This window comes from Peromyscus leucopus, chromosome 1 (genome assembly GCF_004664715.2).
Source record: "Peromyscus leucopus breed LL Stock chromosome 1, UCI_PerLeu_2.1, whole genome shotgun sequence".
NCBI lineage: Eukaryota > Metazoa > Chordata > Mammalia > Rodentia > Cricetidae > Peromyscus > Peromyscus leucopus.
In genome coordinates this window covers 43941281-43957295 of record NC_051063.1, presented here as the reverse complement: position 1 = coordinate 43957295, position 16015 = coordinate 43941281, and the positions used below count along the sequence as shown (strand labels likewise).

Genomic DNA, 16015 nt, shown 5'->3' with positions numbered 1-16015 from the left:
TTTTTCTTAGCTATTTTTATCACTGTTGACAGGTGATGAAGGATGGTAAGAAGTATGCAGGGGAAAAGGGAAAGCTGGCTTGAAAGCTTTTCTTGTTGCAAAGGAGCACTGTCTATGTTAGAAAGATTCCTCTATTATGAAATGCCTAAAGCTGCGTAGTCCAGGCAGAAAGCTGTAGGATTTAAAACCTATGTGAATACAAGCATACATCTGTGTGCACTTGCACACACAGAAGCAAAAAAATAAAAAGTTTTTTGAAGAATGGAGAGGTCAAGGCTGATCCAGGCAATTACCGAACAGGGCCTATATAGTTACAACAAGACCCTCAAACCGCAACCAGAGTTCTTCATAAGGCCCCTTTCTGTTTTCCTACATTTCTCCAGTACAAAGATGCCAGAAAGTCGAGCCTTGAGACCTGACTCTGGCTAACTGTTCCAGTTAGGTTTTTGTTACTGGGATAAAACCATGACCAATAGAAACTTGGGGAAGAAAGGGTTTATTTGGCTTACAGGTTGCACTCCATCATCAAGGGAAGCCAGGGCAGGAACCTAAGGGCAGGAACTGCAACAGAGACAATGGAGGAATACTGCTTATTGTCTTGCTTAGCTACTTACACAGCTCAGGCTCACCTGCCTAGGAAGGCACTGCCCACGATGGGCTGAGCCTACCTACATCAATTAAGAAAATGCCAATGTAATAGAGGCAATCCTCAATTGGGGTTCAGTCTTGCCAGGTGACTCTACTTGGTGTCTAGGTGATAAAACCTAACCAGCATACTAACTTACACCATTATTGTCTAATACTCAATGTTCATTTCTACCATGGCTTTATTTGGTTCTCTTGTTTTGTTTTGATTTTTAGAGACAGGGTTTCACTATGTACCCCTGGCTATCCTGGAACTTGTTCTGTAGACCAGGCTGGCCTTGAACTGAGAGATTCACCTACTTCTGCCTCCTGAGTGCTGGAACTAAAAGCCACCAAGCTTGGCTGCCTTTATTTGATTTGTTGAGCATCTTATCTCTCAAGAGAACACAAGTTTCTAGAGAATGATTTTTTTTCTCAAAGAATTTTAAGATTTTAAGAAAAGACATTCAGTGAAGAATGGTTAGACTGAAGGCTGGAGTGGGAAAAAAAGGTTAGATTAAATCATGAACAGATTTAAATGTAAGTTCAGCCTAGTAGAAAGACAACATTAACAAATTAGATTCAAAATTAGATTTAGAATAGTTACATTTTCTAGAAAATTCTGAAAAAGAAATACAAACTTACCAATGCAAACATCAATTTTTCCTTTAATAGCTGCTTCATGGAGAGGAGTATAATTCCAATTATCTCGAGCATTTGGGTCTGCACCATGTTGCAAAAGGAGATTGACAACTTCAGCGTGACCAAAAGAGCACGCATTATGAAGAGGAATAAGACCCCCATCATCACGTGCTTGCACATTTGCACCATTCTGAAGCAGATATTCAACCACATCTTTCCGTCCAAAACCTAGAAAGAAAGCCGATTGCCCACATTTAAATTTACCAAGGAAAATGACAAGCCATGCTAAAATGTTTTAGGATGAAAAAAATAACAAGATCAACAATTCAAGAACTGTTGAAAAGATGACCCGAAATATATACAACTAACCTTAATGTTTAAGCTCAAGGTCTCTCCCTCTGCTAAGTAGCCCAGACCACCTAAGTGGTTGAGAGCCTTAGCTGCTGCTGCTACTAAATTCAGAGATGATTTTTTTTGGGGGGCGGGGAGAGAGGCAAAGGCTAAAACCCCAAATGATTCCAACTATATAATGACATTTCCAATTGTAAATACCAAATTCTGCATTTAGTGTGCACACATTTTCAGACACTCCACGTATGTAACCTAAGTATGTAAATGAGTACCTAATAAAGAAGTGGCAGACTTAAAGTCTTATAGAATCCCTTTCTGCTCCAGTGGGGGACCATGAGGCAACAACAAAATAAGACCAGCTTACAGCTTGTACTTGCCTACGTGATAAGACAGGTGAAATGTAAGTCTTTATTTTGCTATTTGCACAACACAAACAACTTCTTTCTAGGTAGGCGTCCTTCTTTATATAGGTGCCAGTCTGCTCAGTCATCCCCAAACCAAGTGAAGCAAAAAGGTCTGGTGTCTTAGCTAGCGTTTTTATTGCTGTAAAGAGATGCCACAATCATGGCAACTCTTACAAAGGAAAGCACATAATTGAGGTGGCAGCTTACAGTTTCAGAGATTTGGTCCATTGTCAACATGGCGGGGAGCATGGAAGTGTGCAGGCAGACATGGTGCTGGTACATCTTCACTTGCAGGCAACAGGGAGTGACCTGAGACATTGGGTGGTATCTTGAGCACATGAGAGACCTCAGAGCTCCTCTTCACGGTGACACACTTCCTCCAACAAGACCACACCTACTCCAACAAAGCCACACCTCCTAGTAGTGCCACTCCCTGAGATTATGGGGACCAATTACATTCAAACTATCACATCTGGTAATGATTATTCTGGTTTATAGAATAATTTAGTACCAATGAAATATTATCTATCATTCTTATACTATTAATACTCAATACCTTTAAAAATTAACTGTAAAATGAAAGGATTTGGGGCATACGTTAAAGCAGGTGATGGACGATAAATGTGTGTGTTGAGACAGAGAAAAACCTCAACCCCTCAGTCTTCTGAAGTTTTTCCATATTATTCTTAGAATCATTAAGTCTGAATGTAATCTGATGTATATCAAAAGAATGGAAGGTCTTTCCAGGTGGATAGGAAACTGACTGTGAATGAAGAAGAAACAGCGCTGAGGAAGTCAATTGGTTTTTTGGGGGAGGTGGGGGGGGGACTCAGTATCTTTTGGCGAGGAAGATGAGTAGTGTGTGTGCGCGTGCGCGTACATACACACGTACCATGCATGGAGGTCAAGACACTGGATGTCACTCCCTTCCTTATTTCCCCGAGGCAGGGCCTGTCCCTGACCCCAGAGCTAAGCTAATGACCGGCCAGCCTCCTCTGCTTCCCCACAGCACTGAGATTATCAGGGCAAGCACAACTGAGCCTGCTTGTTTTTCTTTTTAAATGCTGAGTGCTGGCATCTAAACTTTGGTTCTTAAATATGCACAGTAAGTGTTTCTACCACCGAGTATCTCCCTAGCCTACCCCACCCTTTTGGTTTTTACAGCCCATGCTACCTACCCATGAATTTGCTATGTAACCAAGTATGACCTTAAACTTTTGATCCTCCTGCTCCTTCCAAGTGCACCACCGTGTCCTGTTGTGTGGTGCTGGGAATCAAACCCAGAGCTTTTCGATGCTAGGTAAACACTCTACCAACAGCTTTTTCTTTGTAGCTACATTCTCTCTCTCAACAAGGACACAACTTCAGGAAGAAACCATTTATCTGTTTTTAGAGCTAAAAGAACAAATCCTTTATGACAGCTAGGATATATAATACTTAATTATCAGAGGGCAGTTTGGAAAGATCTACATGACTCACAAGGCAGTGTTTGGACTCTGTCCTACAGACTTGTATTTTTCAGACAGCAGATTTCAATGAAATCCTTTTTATTATCCAATAAACTTATGCTATGGTTACTGTCAAATACCCAATGCTGGCACATAGCTGACACTCAGAGCTGCCTTTTTCTTTTTCACAAAGACTCAAAAGAAAATAGTCTTGTATCTTTGAGCCACCGGAGAAAGTTTGAACAATACTAGTAAGCACATCAACAGCCCTGAGGTTTTGTTTAGGAAGATCCCTTTGGTGGTATGTAAATACATGGAAGGACTACAGAGACAGGAGATAGCTAAGTCAAGATCTGACATGGTTACTGTTCCAACTCCTGTGACATGTGCTGAGTGCATACAGTAAGGCAGGCTTAGTTGTTAAGTCAGGTTGCATTCACATACTGAGGCTTTCCTTCCGTTCCTATTCCCAGCCTCTCACACATTCCTTTTTGATTATTGCTTTTTGCACACATTTCTACTCATATCCCTACCAATATTTTTGAAAAGTGCTATTTGCATATTCCTTTTTTTATTTAAAATCTAATGGTACCCTAGAAATTAATTTCTATTTGTAAACACTTTCTTTATTGGAATATCAAAATTTAACTAGTTCCATCTGATCTAGACAGCTGAGTGATTTCTCAATCTTTTTACTACTGCACATGACACTATAAATAACCAAAGAGAGAAAGAAAAGAAAATGATGGGCTCCAGTGGCTAACACAGTAAGCAGATTCTCAAATGAGATACAGAATGAAACAGGGTTTGTGAGTGTGCTGGCTAGTTTTTTGCCAATGTGACACAAGCTAGAATCACCTGAAAGGAGGAAACTTCAGCTGAGAAATTGCCTCCCCAAGATCTGGCTGTAGGCACCTGTAGGTCATTTTCTTTGTGACTGATGAGGACACAGGCCATTGTATGTAGTGCCACACCCCTGAGCTGCAGAGCTAGAACAAAGCAAGCTGAGCAAGTCAGTAAGCACAATTCTTCATGGCCTATGCCTCAGTCCTGCCTCCAGGTTCCTGCCTCTTTGACTTCCTTCAGTGGTGAACAGTGATGTGGAAGGGTAAACAAAATAAACCCTTTCCCTCCCAAGCTGCTTTTGGTCATGGTATTTGTTTTGTTTAGACAGGGTTGTTCTGTGTAGTTTTGGTGCCTGTCCTGGAACTCACTCTGTAGACCAGGCTGGTCTTGAACTCACAGAGATCTGCCTGTCTCTGCCTCCTGAGTGCTGGGACTAAAGGCATGCGCCACCACTGCCCAGCAGTCATGGTGGGTTTTTTTGTCTGTTTGTTTTGGACAGGGTTTCTCTGTGTAACAAGTCATGGTGTTTTATCCCAGTAGAAGTGCTCATGGGACAAATGCCCAGTAAGTAGTAGGTTCTGTGGATCCTAAACTCCGGAAACTGGTCCAAGCTGGAGACAGTCATTTTGGAGTTCTGGCCATAAAGTCAGGCATGAATATTAATGAAGCTAACTAGAGAACACTGATATTTTGTTATATGGCGGGAAGTGTACCTACAATCTTTCTCAAGATCTTTGCTCTCCCTGTGCTCCATCAATACACTCCTTTCTTCGTCTCATGGAAAGTCTTCTTCCTGAACTCACATTCTCAGCTCTGCTCCTGCATAACCCAATCTGTAAGGTCCACCTCCCTTTCTTTTCTCAAATTCGGCCAGTTGCTGCTTCTTTCTCATAGTTGCTTTGGACAAGGGCACTTACAATGGCCACATTCCCAAATCCAAAGGATTCTGTCTGTATTTGACTAGACACGCCAGCAATATTCAACAGCTCACTAGTCTTTCCTGCTTGAAATCCTTTCTCCAAAGAGTTTGAAGGAGTCATGATCCAGGTCTTATTCCTATCCCATTCATCCATTTAACAAATGATAAGAGAATATCAACTATGTGCCAGATACTTTTCTGGTGTATATGACAAACCAGTAAACAAACTAAATCTTTGCCTTAAAAAATTTTTTTATATGTTGTGTGTGTGTGTATACACAGGGGCCCTTGGAAATTGGAAGAGGGCTTTGGACCCCCTGAACTGTAGTTATAGGTGGTTGTGAGTCACCTATGGGTGCTGGTAATGAACCCAGGTCCTCTGCAAGAGAATCAAGTGCTCTTAATTTCAAAACCTTTTCTCTAGCTCACCAAATTTCTGCTTTTGAGGAACTTCTTTTTTTATTGGTATGCGGGAAGACAATAAACATAAAAAAATAAGTATGTTAAGAGGCAATGAAAAAAAAGAGCAGGCTGAGGAGAACTTCAAGTACATGTGAGAGAAGACTGCAAAATTGAATATGGTGGTCTCTGTAGCTATCACTAATACATTGACAAAGACTCTGACTTACTGGCTAACAGTGGGTACAACAGTGAAAAAGGAGTAATAGAATAGGAAGTAAAGCAGCAAGGAAGGACAGATAAAGACACCAGGTGAAACTTGAAGATCACCAAGTTTGGCTTTTTATATATATATTTGTGTGTATACACACACATACATACACACATACACACACACACACACACACACACACACACACGGAAAATGGGAGTCACTACAGGGTTTTCAGCTGGTAAGTTACAAGATATGTCTTATACTAATCTGGCTGCTGTGTTAGGGGTAAGTAGGGTAAATAGATGAGAGATTATGATGACTTGTATCATAACCCGAGAGTACCGCTCAGAATGATGGGTGGCACATCCTGGATACTCTGGGGTAGAAAGAGCCAGCCTAACTTCCTGATGGGTTAGATGTGCGGTGAGAATAGGGTAAGGTGGTGAGAAAGAGCGAAAGTGGGTGGGACTGAGTGAGGAGTCATGCGGGACCCTGCGGTTTGGCCTGAGTAACAGAGGGTCATCAACGGAGATGTGGGAAAGCTGTGTGACACCGACAAAGAGCTGAACTTCTGGGGGCTGGAAAGATGGCTCAGCAAGTTAGGGCACTAACTGCGACTGTCCCCCAGAAAAACCATATGGCCTTCAACCATTTCTTTTTCAGAAGTTACCTTCTCACTTCTAGTTTCAACAGTCTTTATGGCAGCACACATCAGAACAGAACTGTTCTTTTATAGTTTTTCTTCTTTATCTATTTTCTAATACTAAGATATAACAATCCAGCAAATATCAACAAACTGTTAGACACTACATACTGTGAAGGACACTTAGTATGCTGGTTAGGTTTTTATCAACTTGACACAAGCTAGAGTTCTGAGTGAATCAATTGTGAAAGAGATTCCATCAGACTGGCCTCCAGAGTCTATAGGGCATTTTCTTGATTGGTGATTGATGTGGGAGGCCACCCCTGGGCAGGTGGTCCTGGGTTGTATAAAAAAGCTAGCTGAAGGAGCTGTGTAGAGCAAGCTCTTACATACACCATTCCTCCAAGCTTCTGTTTTAGTTCCTGCCCTCACGTCCCTTCTCGAGCAACTGGGATGGGGAAGTGTAAGCCAAATAAATTCTTTCCTCCCAAAGTTGCTTTTGGTCATGGTATTTTATCACAACAATAGGAAGTAAACTAGAATCCTGGGGAAATAATAAACAAGGAGATGCATGGCTCTTTCACGTCATACCTCGGTTCTGTGTCACGTGTCAATCGCCCTATCCTTGGGAGGTTAAGGCAGAAGGATTACAAATATGAAGGTACCCTATGCTTAGTGACTCTGCAAACAGCAACCCCCCCACCATAAAACACAACCACCCACAAAAACAAAACCAACCAACAAATAACTCCATCATATGACATTACTGTTTAAAACAATTCACCTGCTTCCCATGGATACTCAGACTAACAGTCAAATACTCCTCAGCGAATCATGAAGAATCTTGGATGAACTACCCTTTGGCACTGTTTCATGCCCTCTCTCCTCTCCTAACTGTGATCCAGCTTCCTTTGAGTTTGTCAAGTATGTTGGGGATTTAGTAAATGCTGTCTGTCCACTCAAAAAGCTCTTCTTTAGAATGAACAACCCTCATTTATTGTGGTCCTAAAAGTCACCACCCAAACAAGGCCACTTCTGACCATCCTCCATTGTGCCCACCTGTTATCACCTAACACCGGTTGGCTGTCTCCTTTCCTCTACTAAGATGAAAGTCCCGTAAGAGCAGGGATTGTGTCTTTGCTGTTCACAGCAGGGTTTTGGCACTTACTAAGATTTGTGAACTAATACACGCTTTACTAACCTAGTCTGTGTCATCTATCTTTCTCTGTATACAGTGTCTCAGTAAGCATCTGGCTAGCTTCAAATTCAAGGTCCTCCTACCTCAGCTTCCTAGGGCTGAGATTACCAACCTGTATGTACCACCAAACCCAGCTCCTGGGTGCTAATTCCATAAGAATTGAGAGCTGTGAATGTCTTAGTTCATCATTATTTTCCTGGAGTCCTTCAGAGGATGAGGTGTTTAACAGTTTGTTGATTTTGCTTAATTAATATACCAGGGTGTGAGAAAGGAAGCTAAGAATGAAAACTAGAAATGGTCCTGAGAGCCAGGACGGAAAGTTTGAAGGAGGCAGGGATTTCACTGCCTTTGGGTCTGACTCTGTGACCACTTCCTCGGCTTTAGGGACGCTGTCTTTTACCACTGTCCCTCTCTCACCCACTCAGTACTCATCGGGAGGAAATGCTTTGAGAAAAGGCTTCCTAAATTGGAGAGTAAAAGAAAAGAAGGATGAGAATGAGGAAAAACTAGTTAAGTATTGCTCTTCACTGTAAAGTCATTGAATACACACACCTTTAGAAGAAGGATCCCTGTTTCTTCACTGGTAACAATCATTGATAAAGATGGGGACATAAAGGCCAATCCTCACTAAAAGAAGAATTTAGTGAGCATAGCAAAAGCTAAAGTAGGATGTATAGTTGCTACTGTTGCAGGAAATAGTGTCAATTGGGAAGATACCTGTTCCAAAGCGCTGGTGACTTAGCTGAAGGTCAAGTTGTAACTACCTGGCAAAATCCCACTGAGAAGAGGGCTGCTGGAAGCCAGAATTAAAGGGACACTGACTACAGTTTTACCCGAGGAGATACAGTTAGAATGAGTGGAGTGAGTGAGCAGATCTACATAGCTACCATTATTCCACAACACATACTGACATAGATGTCGTCTCTGTCAATGATAGATTTCTATCAACATGATTCCCTAGCTATCACTGTGTCGAAAATCAGTTTGGAGACTGATTTTCCAAAAGATTGGCATGCTTTTTTTTTTTTTTAAAGATTTATTTATTATGTATATAGTATTCTACCTGCATGCGTCCCTGCAGGCCAGAAGAGGGAACCAGATCTCATTAGGTGGTTGTGAGCCACCATGTGGTTGCTGGGATTGAACTCAGGACCTCTGGAAGAGCAGTCAGTGCTCTTAACCTCTGAGCCATCTTTCCAGCCCTGAGGTCGGCATGCTTTTAAAGACACATGGGAAAATTATAATACATGTAAGCGGAATTTGCTATACTGCTCAAGATCAAGAGCCTGAAAATTTGAACATTTGAAGCCACATTCTAACACTAAAGTAGTCCTCAACTTTTCTAATGCTGCGACCCTTTAACACAGTTCCTCATGTTGTGGTGACCCTCAACCATAAAATTATTTTCATTGCTACTTCATAACTGTACTTTTGCTACTGTTATGAATCGTAATGTAAATAAATATCTGATACGCAACCTCCGTGAAAGAGTCGTCTGACCCCTAAATGCAACCCACAGGTTGAGAACCACTGCACTGGCCAGGTGGTGGTGGTGGTGGTGGCGGCGGCGGCGGCGGTGGCGGCGGCGGCGGCGGTCACCAGTGCACGTCTTTAATCCCAGTACTCGGGAGGCAGAGGCAGGCAGATCTCTGTGAGTTTAAGGCTAGCCTGGTCTACAGAGCGAGATCCAGGACAGGAACCAAAACTACACAGAGAAACCCTGTCTCAAAATAAACCAAAAAAGAGAACCACTGCACTAAAGGTTATTATTTAGAGAGTCTCAGAGGTATTTTCAATAAACTTCCCACTGCTGGGAAAACATATCCACCTAAGATGCATCATAACCAGGCATGGTACCCCATACCTCGAACCTCAGTATTTCAGAGGCAAAGGCAGAGGGATCAAGAGTTTAATAAGTCAACAAGGTTACATATGATCTAGCCTCAAAAAATAAAATAAAATAGACAACAATAAAAAGATGTTTTCCAAATTCTCAAGGGATAATCTCTGATGAAATCCTCATTCTTAGGTTCTCAAGAATGATACAAAGTACTTCTGATAAGTAGCAATTTCTTGTGGAGAGAGGATCGCTTTACAGCTACCTTCCAATCTGTTCTCACTGGCAAGGTAGAACAAGAGTAGACATATCTTAAGAGTCAATGCCAACCTCCATCTTAACTTTCTTTAGAATAAGGAGTAAAAGAGGGCTTTGTCCACCTTGACTTGGAGCAGGTACACTATCCAGCCATACTAGAAGAAATGTAGAAAAGAATATCTTAGGCTGTGAGACAATAAAACCCTGACAATTTGAATTAAGGGAACACCCAGAAGAGTACTTCAAGGTAGAAGTTACTGAAGCCAGCTCTCCACTCTAGGTCCAGGAAGGGTCAAGGCAAATGCTGTAGCTAAGATCTCACATTACAGGATGGAGTAAATCAAAGACTGAACTATTGAGCAGATTAATCAGTATTGGAGTTTCTGTTGTAAGATTTAATTCCTGAATCAAAACCCCATCTTGAAAATAATAATGTACAATTGTAGTCCCAGGCAAAGAATGTGGACACATTTAGTGCATCACTCATGATTATAATGTTAGAAATAATATTAAAGGGTCTGGAGAGATGGCTCAGTGGTTAAGAACATGTACTGTTCTTGCAGAAGACCCAAGTTCAATTCCCAGCACCCACATCAGGTAGCTTACGAACTTAGCTTGGAACTCCAGCTCCAGGGAATGGCCCTAACCTCAGGTACATGCACATATACAGACATACATACATATACACTTAAATATAAATTTTTTAAAAAAAGAAATGGTATTAAAGGTTTTTGAGATTTGTTTTGTTTTTTCTGTTTAAGTCCTGGCTGTCCTTGAACTCACTCTGTAGACCAGGCTGGCCTTGAACTCAGAGATTCACCTGCCTCTGTCCTCCAATTGCTAGGATTAAAGGCACGCACCACCACGCCTGGCTGGTTGAGATTTTTAATAATTTTTTTAAATTTAATGTGCACTGGTGTTTTGCCTGCATGTATGTCTGTGTGAAGGTGTCAGGTCCCCTGGAACTGGCAGTTGTGAGCTGCCATGTGGGTGCTGGGAATTGAACCAGGTCCTCTGGAAGAGCAGTTAGTGTTCATAACCACTGAGCTGTCTCTCCAGCCGGTTTTTGAGATTTTTAAGAGTACTGTTTTGGCAAACAATAAAAACGACAGAAGTCATATTGTTTGTAGGTGACATGTCAAAAACTTGAATTGAGACAACTGCTATCCTACTTTTCTATACCAAAGAATGAATGACCTGTCAGTCAAACTGCCTACTTTATGCAGAAATCCTGTATGCCTTTGAAAGATGCCAAGCAACCCCATGTTCTGATACTTCCAACTAGCTCCATAGGTGAACAGAAACGGCTACTTAACTCCTTGTAACCTTTCTCCTACTGTAGCTGAAGCTACACCAGCCATATTCACTCACTCTTTCTAAAGACTCTTGCAAATATTGTGAACATGGTCCAGTCTTCTTTTGTCTTTAGAAATCCAGCTTTCTATCTATTGCCTGTATGATAAATTCTAGATGCTCTTACTCTTTCTTCCTATGGAAAAAAAATCCCCTCCTAAGCAGTTCATATATTGGATGATTCTAACTGAATCTAACCAGCTCAAAATGGGTACCAGTAACATACTACAAATCAAAACAGTGTTACATTTCGTGGATAGAACTATAGAATGCACATTTATTTTCAACTTTTCATTCTTCAAGCACAGCATATGTATTATCCTATCCAACATCTATCTACGAGCCTGGATTTTTAAAATTAATTTATTTTTATTTTAATTTTATTTGCATTGATATTTTGCCTGCATGTATGTCTGTGTGAGGGTGTCAGATCCCGGAGTTACAGACAGTTGTGAGCTGCCATGTGGGTACTGGGAATTGAACCGGGGTCCTCTGGAAGAGAAGTCAGTGCTCTTAACCACTGAGCCATCTCTCCAGCCCATACATGAATTTCTTAAACCTTAGTCATTTTACATTTTCCTCTACTGACTGACACTTTTCTGCATACTCCAAAAGTATTTAAGGGGGCTGGAATTTTTTTTTTGAGCTGTGTGCAAGGAAAGACAAAAACATTTTTCATTTTCTGTAGCATTCACACCCCTCATTCCACCTGACAAAGCATGCCTTTCCTGCTTAATTAAACCTCTAAACTTTAATTGGCTATTTTAATTTTTTTTTAAAAATGAGGTTGCTTCTCCAACCCTATAAAATACAAACACAAGTAACTGCTTGGTCAGGCAATTACCAAGTACCACCACCTATAGACCACAGACCTAGCATCCAACAGTATGCTTACATAACAACAACAACAAAAAAAAAAACGGTAACTCACTACACACAAACAAAATGTGGGTGTGCATACTTACTTAAAAATAAATAGGACTGAGTAGCTCAGCAGTAGCAATGTGTCTAGTAGGGTCAAGGTACTGAGTTCATTACCCAGCCAAGAAAAACAGAATCAATCACTGCCTCATTAATAATTTGGATTTAAAAATTTACAAAACCAGCCATTGGTGGTATCACACGCCTTTAATCCCAGAACTAGGGGGGCAGAGGCAGACAGATCTCTGTGAGTTCAAGGCCAGCTTGGTCTACAAATGGAGTTCCAGGAGAGTCAGGGCTGTTACATAGAGAAACCCTGTCTCAAGAAAACCAACCAACCAACCCACCAACTGAACAACAAAAAACCCACAAAATTACAAAGCCATTTTTTTAAAACCTCCTTATTTTCTAGGGTTTAAATGCAGGACTTTCAAAACTGTGATTGAATATCAATTCTTTAATAACCATTTCTGTTGTTCTGTGTGTATGGCATATCCACATGGGTGTGCAGTGTGCCAGGTCAGGCATCTCCATCCATGGCTCTCCAATCTTACTTTTTTAGACAGGGTCTTGCATTGACCCTGGGGCTCAGTGACTAAGGGCTGGCCAATAAGCCCCAAGGATCCTTCTTTTCCCACCTCCTAGAGCTGGGATTATAGGCATGCATCAAAACAATGGGTTTTTGTTGTTGCTGCTGGGTTTTTTTTTTTAATGTGGGCTCTGGGGATCTGAACTCAAGTCCTCATATTTTCAAGGCAAGCACTTTACCAATGAGCCACCTCCCTAGCCTCCTCAGAAATTATTTTATGATTTGCTTTTTATATCTTAATTATTTTACAACCTAGAACTGTCTATACATGTGAACCATGAGTGGTGAGTTGGTCCCCATGCTATTTAAATTTCCATTTCAACCTGGACAAACAATATAAAATACATGTAAAAATATGCTTTGAAATGTTGGGCCAAGAACTGGATATACTCTACCCCACTCGGTGGCAGAGCACTTGTTTAGCATGTGCAAGGGCTTAGATTCCATCCTTGGGGTGGAGGAAGGGAATATCGGGGAAGAACTGAGGATGGGATGGTCTAGGAGCAACAAGGTCACACCATAAACCCACATCTCTAAATACTACTATTTTCAGACATGAACTCACTAATACATCAAATTCTTGAAAGGTGGCAACTAAGATCGTCCTTGGCTATTTTTATCAAGTGAACATAATCTAAGTAACATTACCCCTTTGGATTATGGAGCAGTTGGTTGTGACCGTTTGCCAAATAGGTTGGCTAAATGGTCAAGCAGGACAATTCCAATTCGCCGAAGAAAGGCAACACTCTACCAGAGATCTGGCTCCAGTGCTCTTCTTCCCAGTGCCACAGGCGTTCCCAGTTCGCCCAACTGTGGTTTTCCCAAACTTTCACCTCTTAGAAAGGCTCCCAAAGGGGCACTCAATTAAGGAAACATGATTCATTTGAAAATGGGGGCAGGTCACAGCAAACAGACAGACCTACAATTGGTAAAACTGTAAAAGCAATGTCTGCGAACAAGGAAGTCTTTTTCATGTTCTTCTGCCCCCGAAGGAACAAAAGGAACTCAAAATGTTTCTTTTTAAAAAGAATTGCTAAACAATCTTGATGCAGACAATAGCAAATGTTACCAAGCCATGAGGACCTTTTTCGATTACCCGAGGTTCACAAGGTTAAAAAGTTAACAATGTGTCCTTAACATGAGAAGCGTAAAAGGTTTAGTCAGTAAGCTGGTGCCATCCCCGGCTATTTTAAATAACTCGGCAAACTTTAGCGCTCTGGTATCATAAAGAGAACCCAGTAGTTAAAACTAATTTCAAACTATCTACAATAAATCTCAGGATGGCTCAAAATGAATCTTAAAATCCTAGATCCGAGCTCAAGAGCTTGTCCTATCTTGTCTCTCTCTCACTCACTTTCCACCCCAACTTGTGCATGTGTGTGGCAGAGGCCACCCACACTCAGCCTAAGTAGATCTCAAGTCTCCCAACCTGCCTATTTCCGGTTTTAGTCTCTCCAGATACCTAAACCAATTAACTCTAATGAGTCAATACCCAATAAAAACAACTCCTAAATTACATTTTCACAGTTTACGAAGGCCGCTAGAACTTAAGATTGGCTAAGCGTTACGGTGGAACTTGCAAAGAAGGGTGAATTGTTGAGATCATTACTCTTTCAAATCACAGGGTCTACTAAGCCTTTCTTGTGTGCCGAAGCCCTTTAGGGTAGCAAGACCGGAAGTCGGTGCAGGTATTGTTGATACAGTAAAACAAAACAAAGCATCCCCCCCACACCCAACAAACCACACACACACAACAACACACACACACACACACACACACACAACAAAAAAAACCCATACCATAAAAACAACTTCCCGAGAGCACGCTCACCCCACCCCTAATCACGAGCCCCCGAGGGGGCGGGGAGAGCGAGATGGCCACGGTGAGAGTCCCGGGGAAAGGTCGGAGACAGGGCAGTGCTGCGTGGCTTGCGGCCTGCAAGCCCCGAAGCTGCAGGTGGGGGAGTGCGGGAGGCGACGCGGGGCCGGCGTTTACCTGCGGCGAAGTGGAGCGGGGTGGACTTCCTGCCCGCCGTGTCGCGGCTGTTCACCTTCTCGGGCGTCACCAGCCTCTTCACTCGCTCCACGTCCCCGTTGCGGCAAGCCTCGAACAGCTCGCGGGCAGCCGGCTCCACGGCCTCGGCCCCCGCGCTCGCGCAGGCCGCGCCCCCGCCGGCGCAGCGGCGGCCAGACATGATCCTGGCCGCCGCCGCCGCCGCCAGCAGCAGCGCCAGCAAAGGCAGCAGGAGCCCCGGCCCCGCGAGCAGGAGGGCGAGGCCCCCCGCAGGAGACGCGCTCAGGGCCCGGGCCGCTGGGCTCCCCGCTGTCACCAGAGCTGGCGCAGTCCCATGGCCGCGCCACCGCGCGCCCCCTGCTCGACTCGGTGACCCCCGGCTGCCCCACCGCGGCCGAGGCAGCGCGAACCCGCCCGCCGAGCCCTGGAGCGACGCGGCGGCGGCGGCGGCGGCGGAAGCAGCCGAGACCACTCCTGCCAGCTCGCTCGGGGCCTGGGAGCGCGCGTGACGTCAGCACGCGCGTGCGCAATGGCTGCGCCCCGGGCCGGGCCGGCCTGGGCGAGCGGGGCCGCGCGGAGGGGCTTGTGGGAAATGTGCAGCGAGAGCCTTTGGTTGCGGGAGGAGAAGGGGCTTCGACCCACCGCCATCTTTACGGAGCCTCTGCCCAAAACGGGAGGGCTGGCTGGCTGCCTTTTCTTTTTCTTTGTGAAAGCATAGACCTCCCGAGATGAGTTTCATTGCTCGTGTACTGAAAAAATGAACCTTGGCAAGTTTTGTTCCGGGCATGCATTTTCTTTTGGAAGTTTTAGTGTGGAAAATTTCTGTATTTTTGTTTCCATACCTTCCCCTGGGAGATTCCTGCTCCCTCCTCCCTCCCTCGCCCGTTTTCTTTACAGTGTTTCTTCACTTAACCTTCCACATCTGCTTTTGTTTTTCTTAATAAGCCTCTTCTCAGAGATGGACCCGTTGCTCTTATTGAGAAGTTAGGATGAACGGCCCTAACTCAAGAAAGCGATGAAAGTTAATCTCAATTCTAAAGCAACACTTGCGGGTGGGGGTGGCTCTGATTAGCTACATTTCCCATAGTAAATTATTAGCTCAGTGCTGACTAGAGAATCTATATATAAATCAGTGTTGTTACCGGATGTGGCCGAGGTCCCGGTACACCGAGCATGCACATCAAGAAAGTTTTCTGAAGTTCTTTTTTTTCTCCCCGTGATCAAAGAATACAAGCGCACAATTTATTTTTGTGTTTAAGGTAGTAGTACCGTCTTTGGGTATGATCTTGTTTCAGGAACCCGAAAGAAAGGTATATATAGATTTTGCTTTCATAAAAGTGCTGGCCTTTGTCATG

General features: G+C 43.2%; 1 protein-coding gene across 3 annotated transcripts in view; it reads right to left on the bottom strand.

The window, feature by feature from the left end:
- Tnks2 (tankyrase 2) overlaps window positions 1–15113 on the bottom strand; it is a 69123-nt gene extending 54010 nt beyond the window's left edge. For 2 of the 3 annotated variants that reach the window (XM_028882878.2, XM_028882877.2), the window contains exons 1-2: window positions 14643–15113; window positions 1270–1494 (exon numbers count right to left, since the gene is read on the bottom strand). In XM_028882878.2, the coding sequence (XP_028738711.1) occupies window positions 1270–1494; window positions 14643–14841 (424 nt within the window). In that variant the 5' untranslated portion in view covers window positions 14842–15113. The remainder of the gene's footprint in view (window positions 1–1269; window positions 1495–14642) is intronic. The other variant, XM_028882876.2, reaches the window with a different exon arrangement.
- Between the last annotated feature and the right edge of the window lie 902 nt (window positions 15114–16015).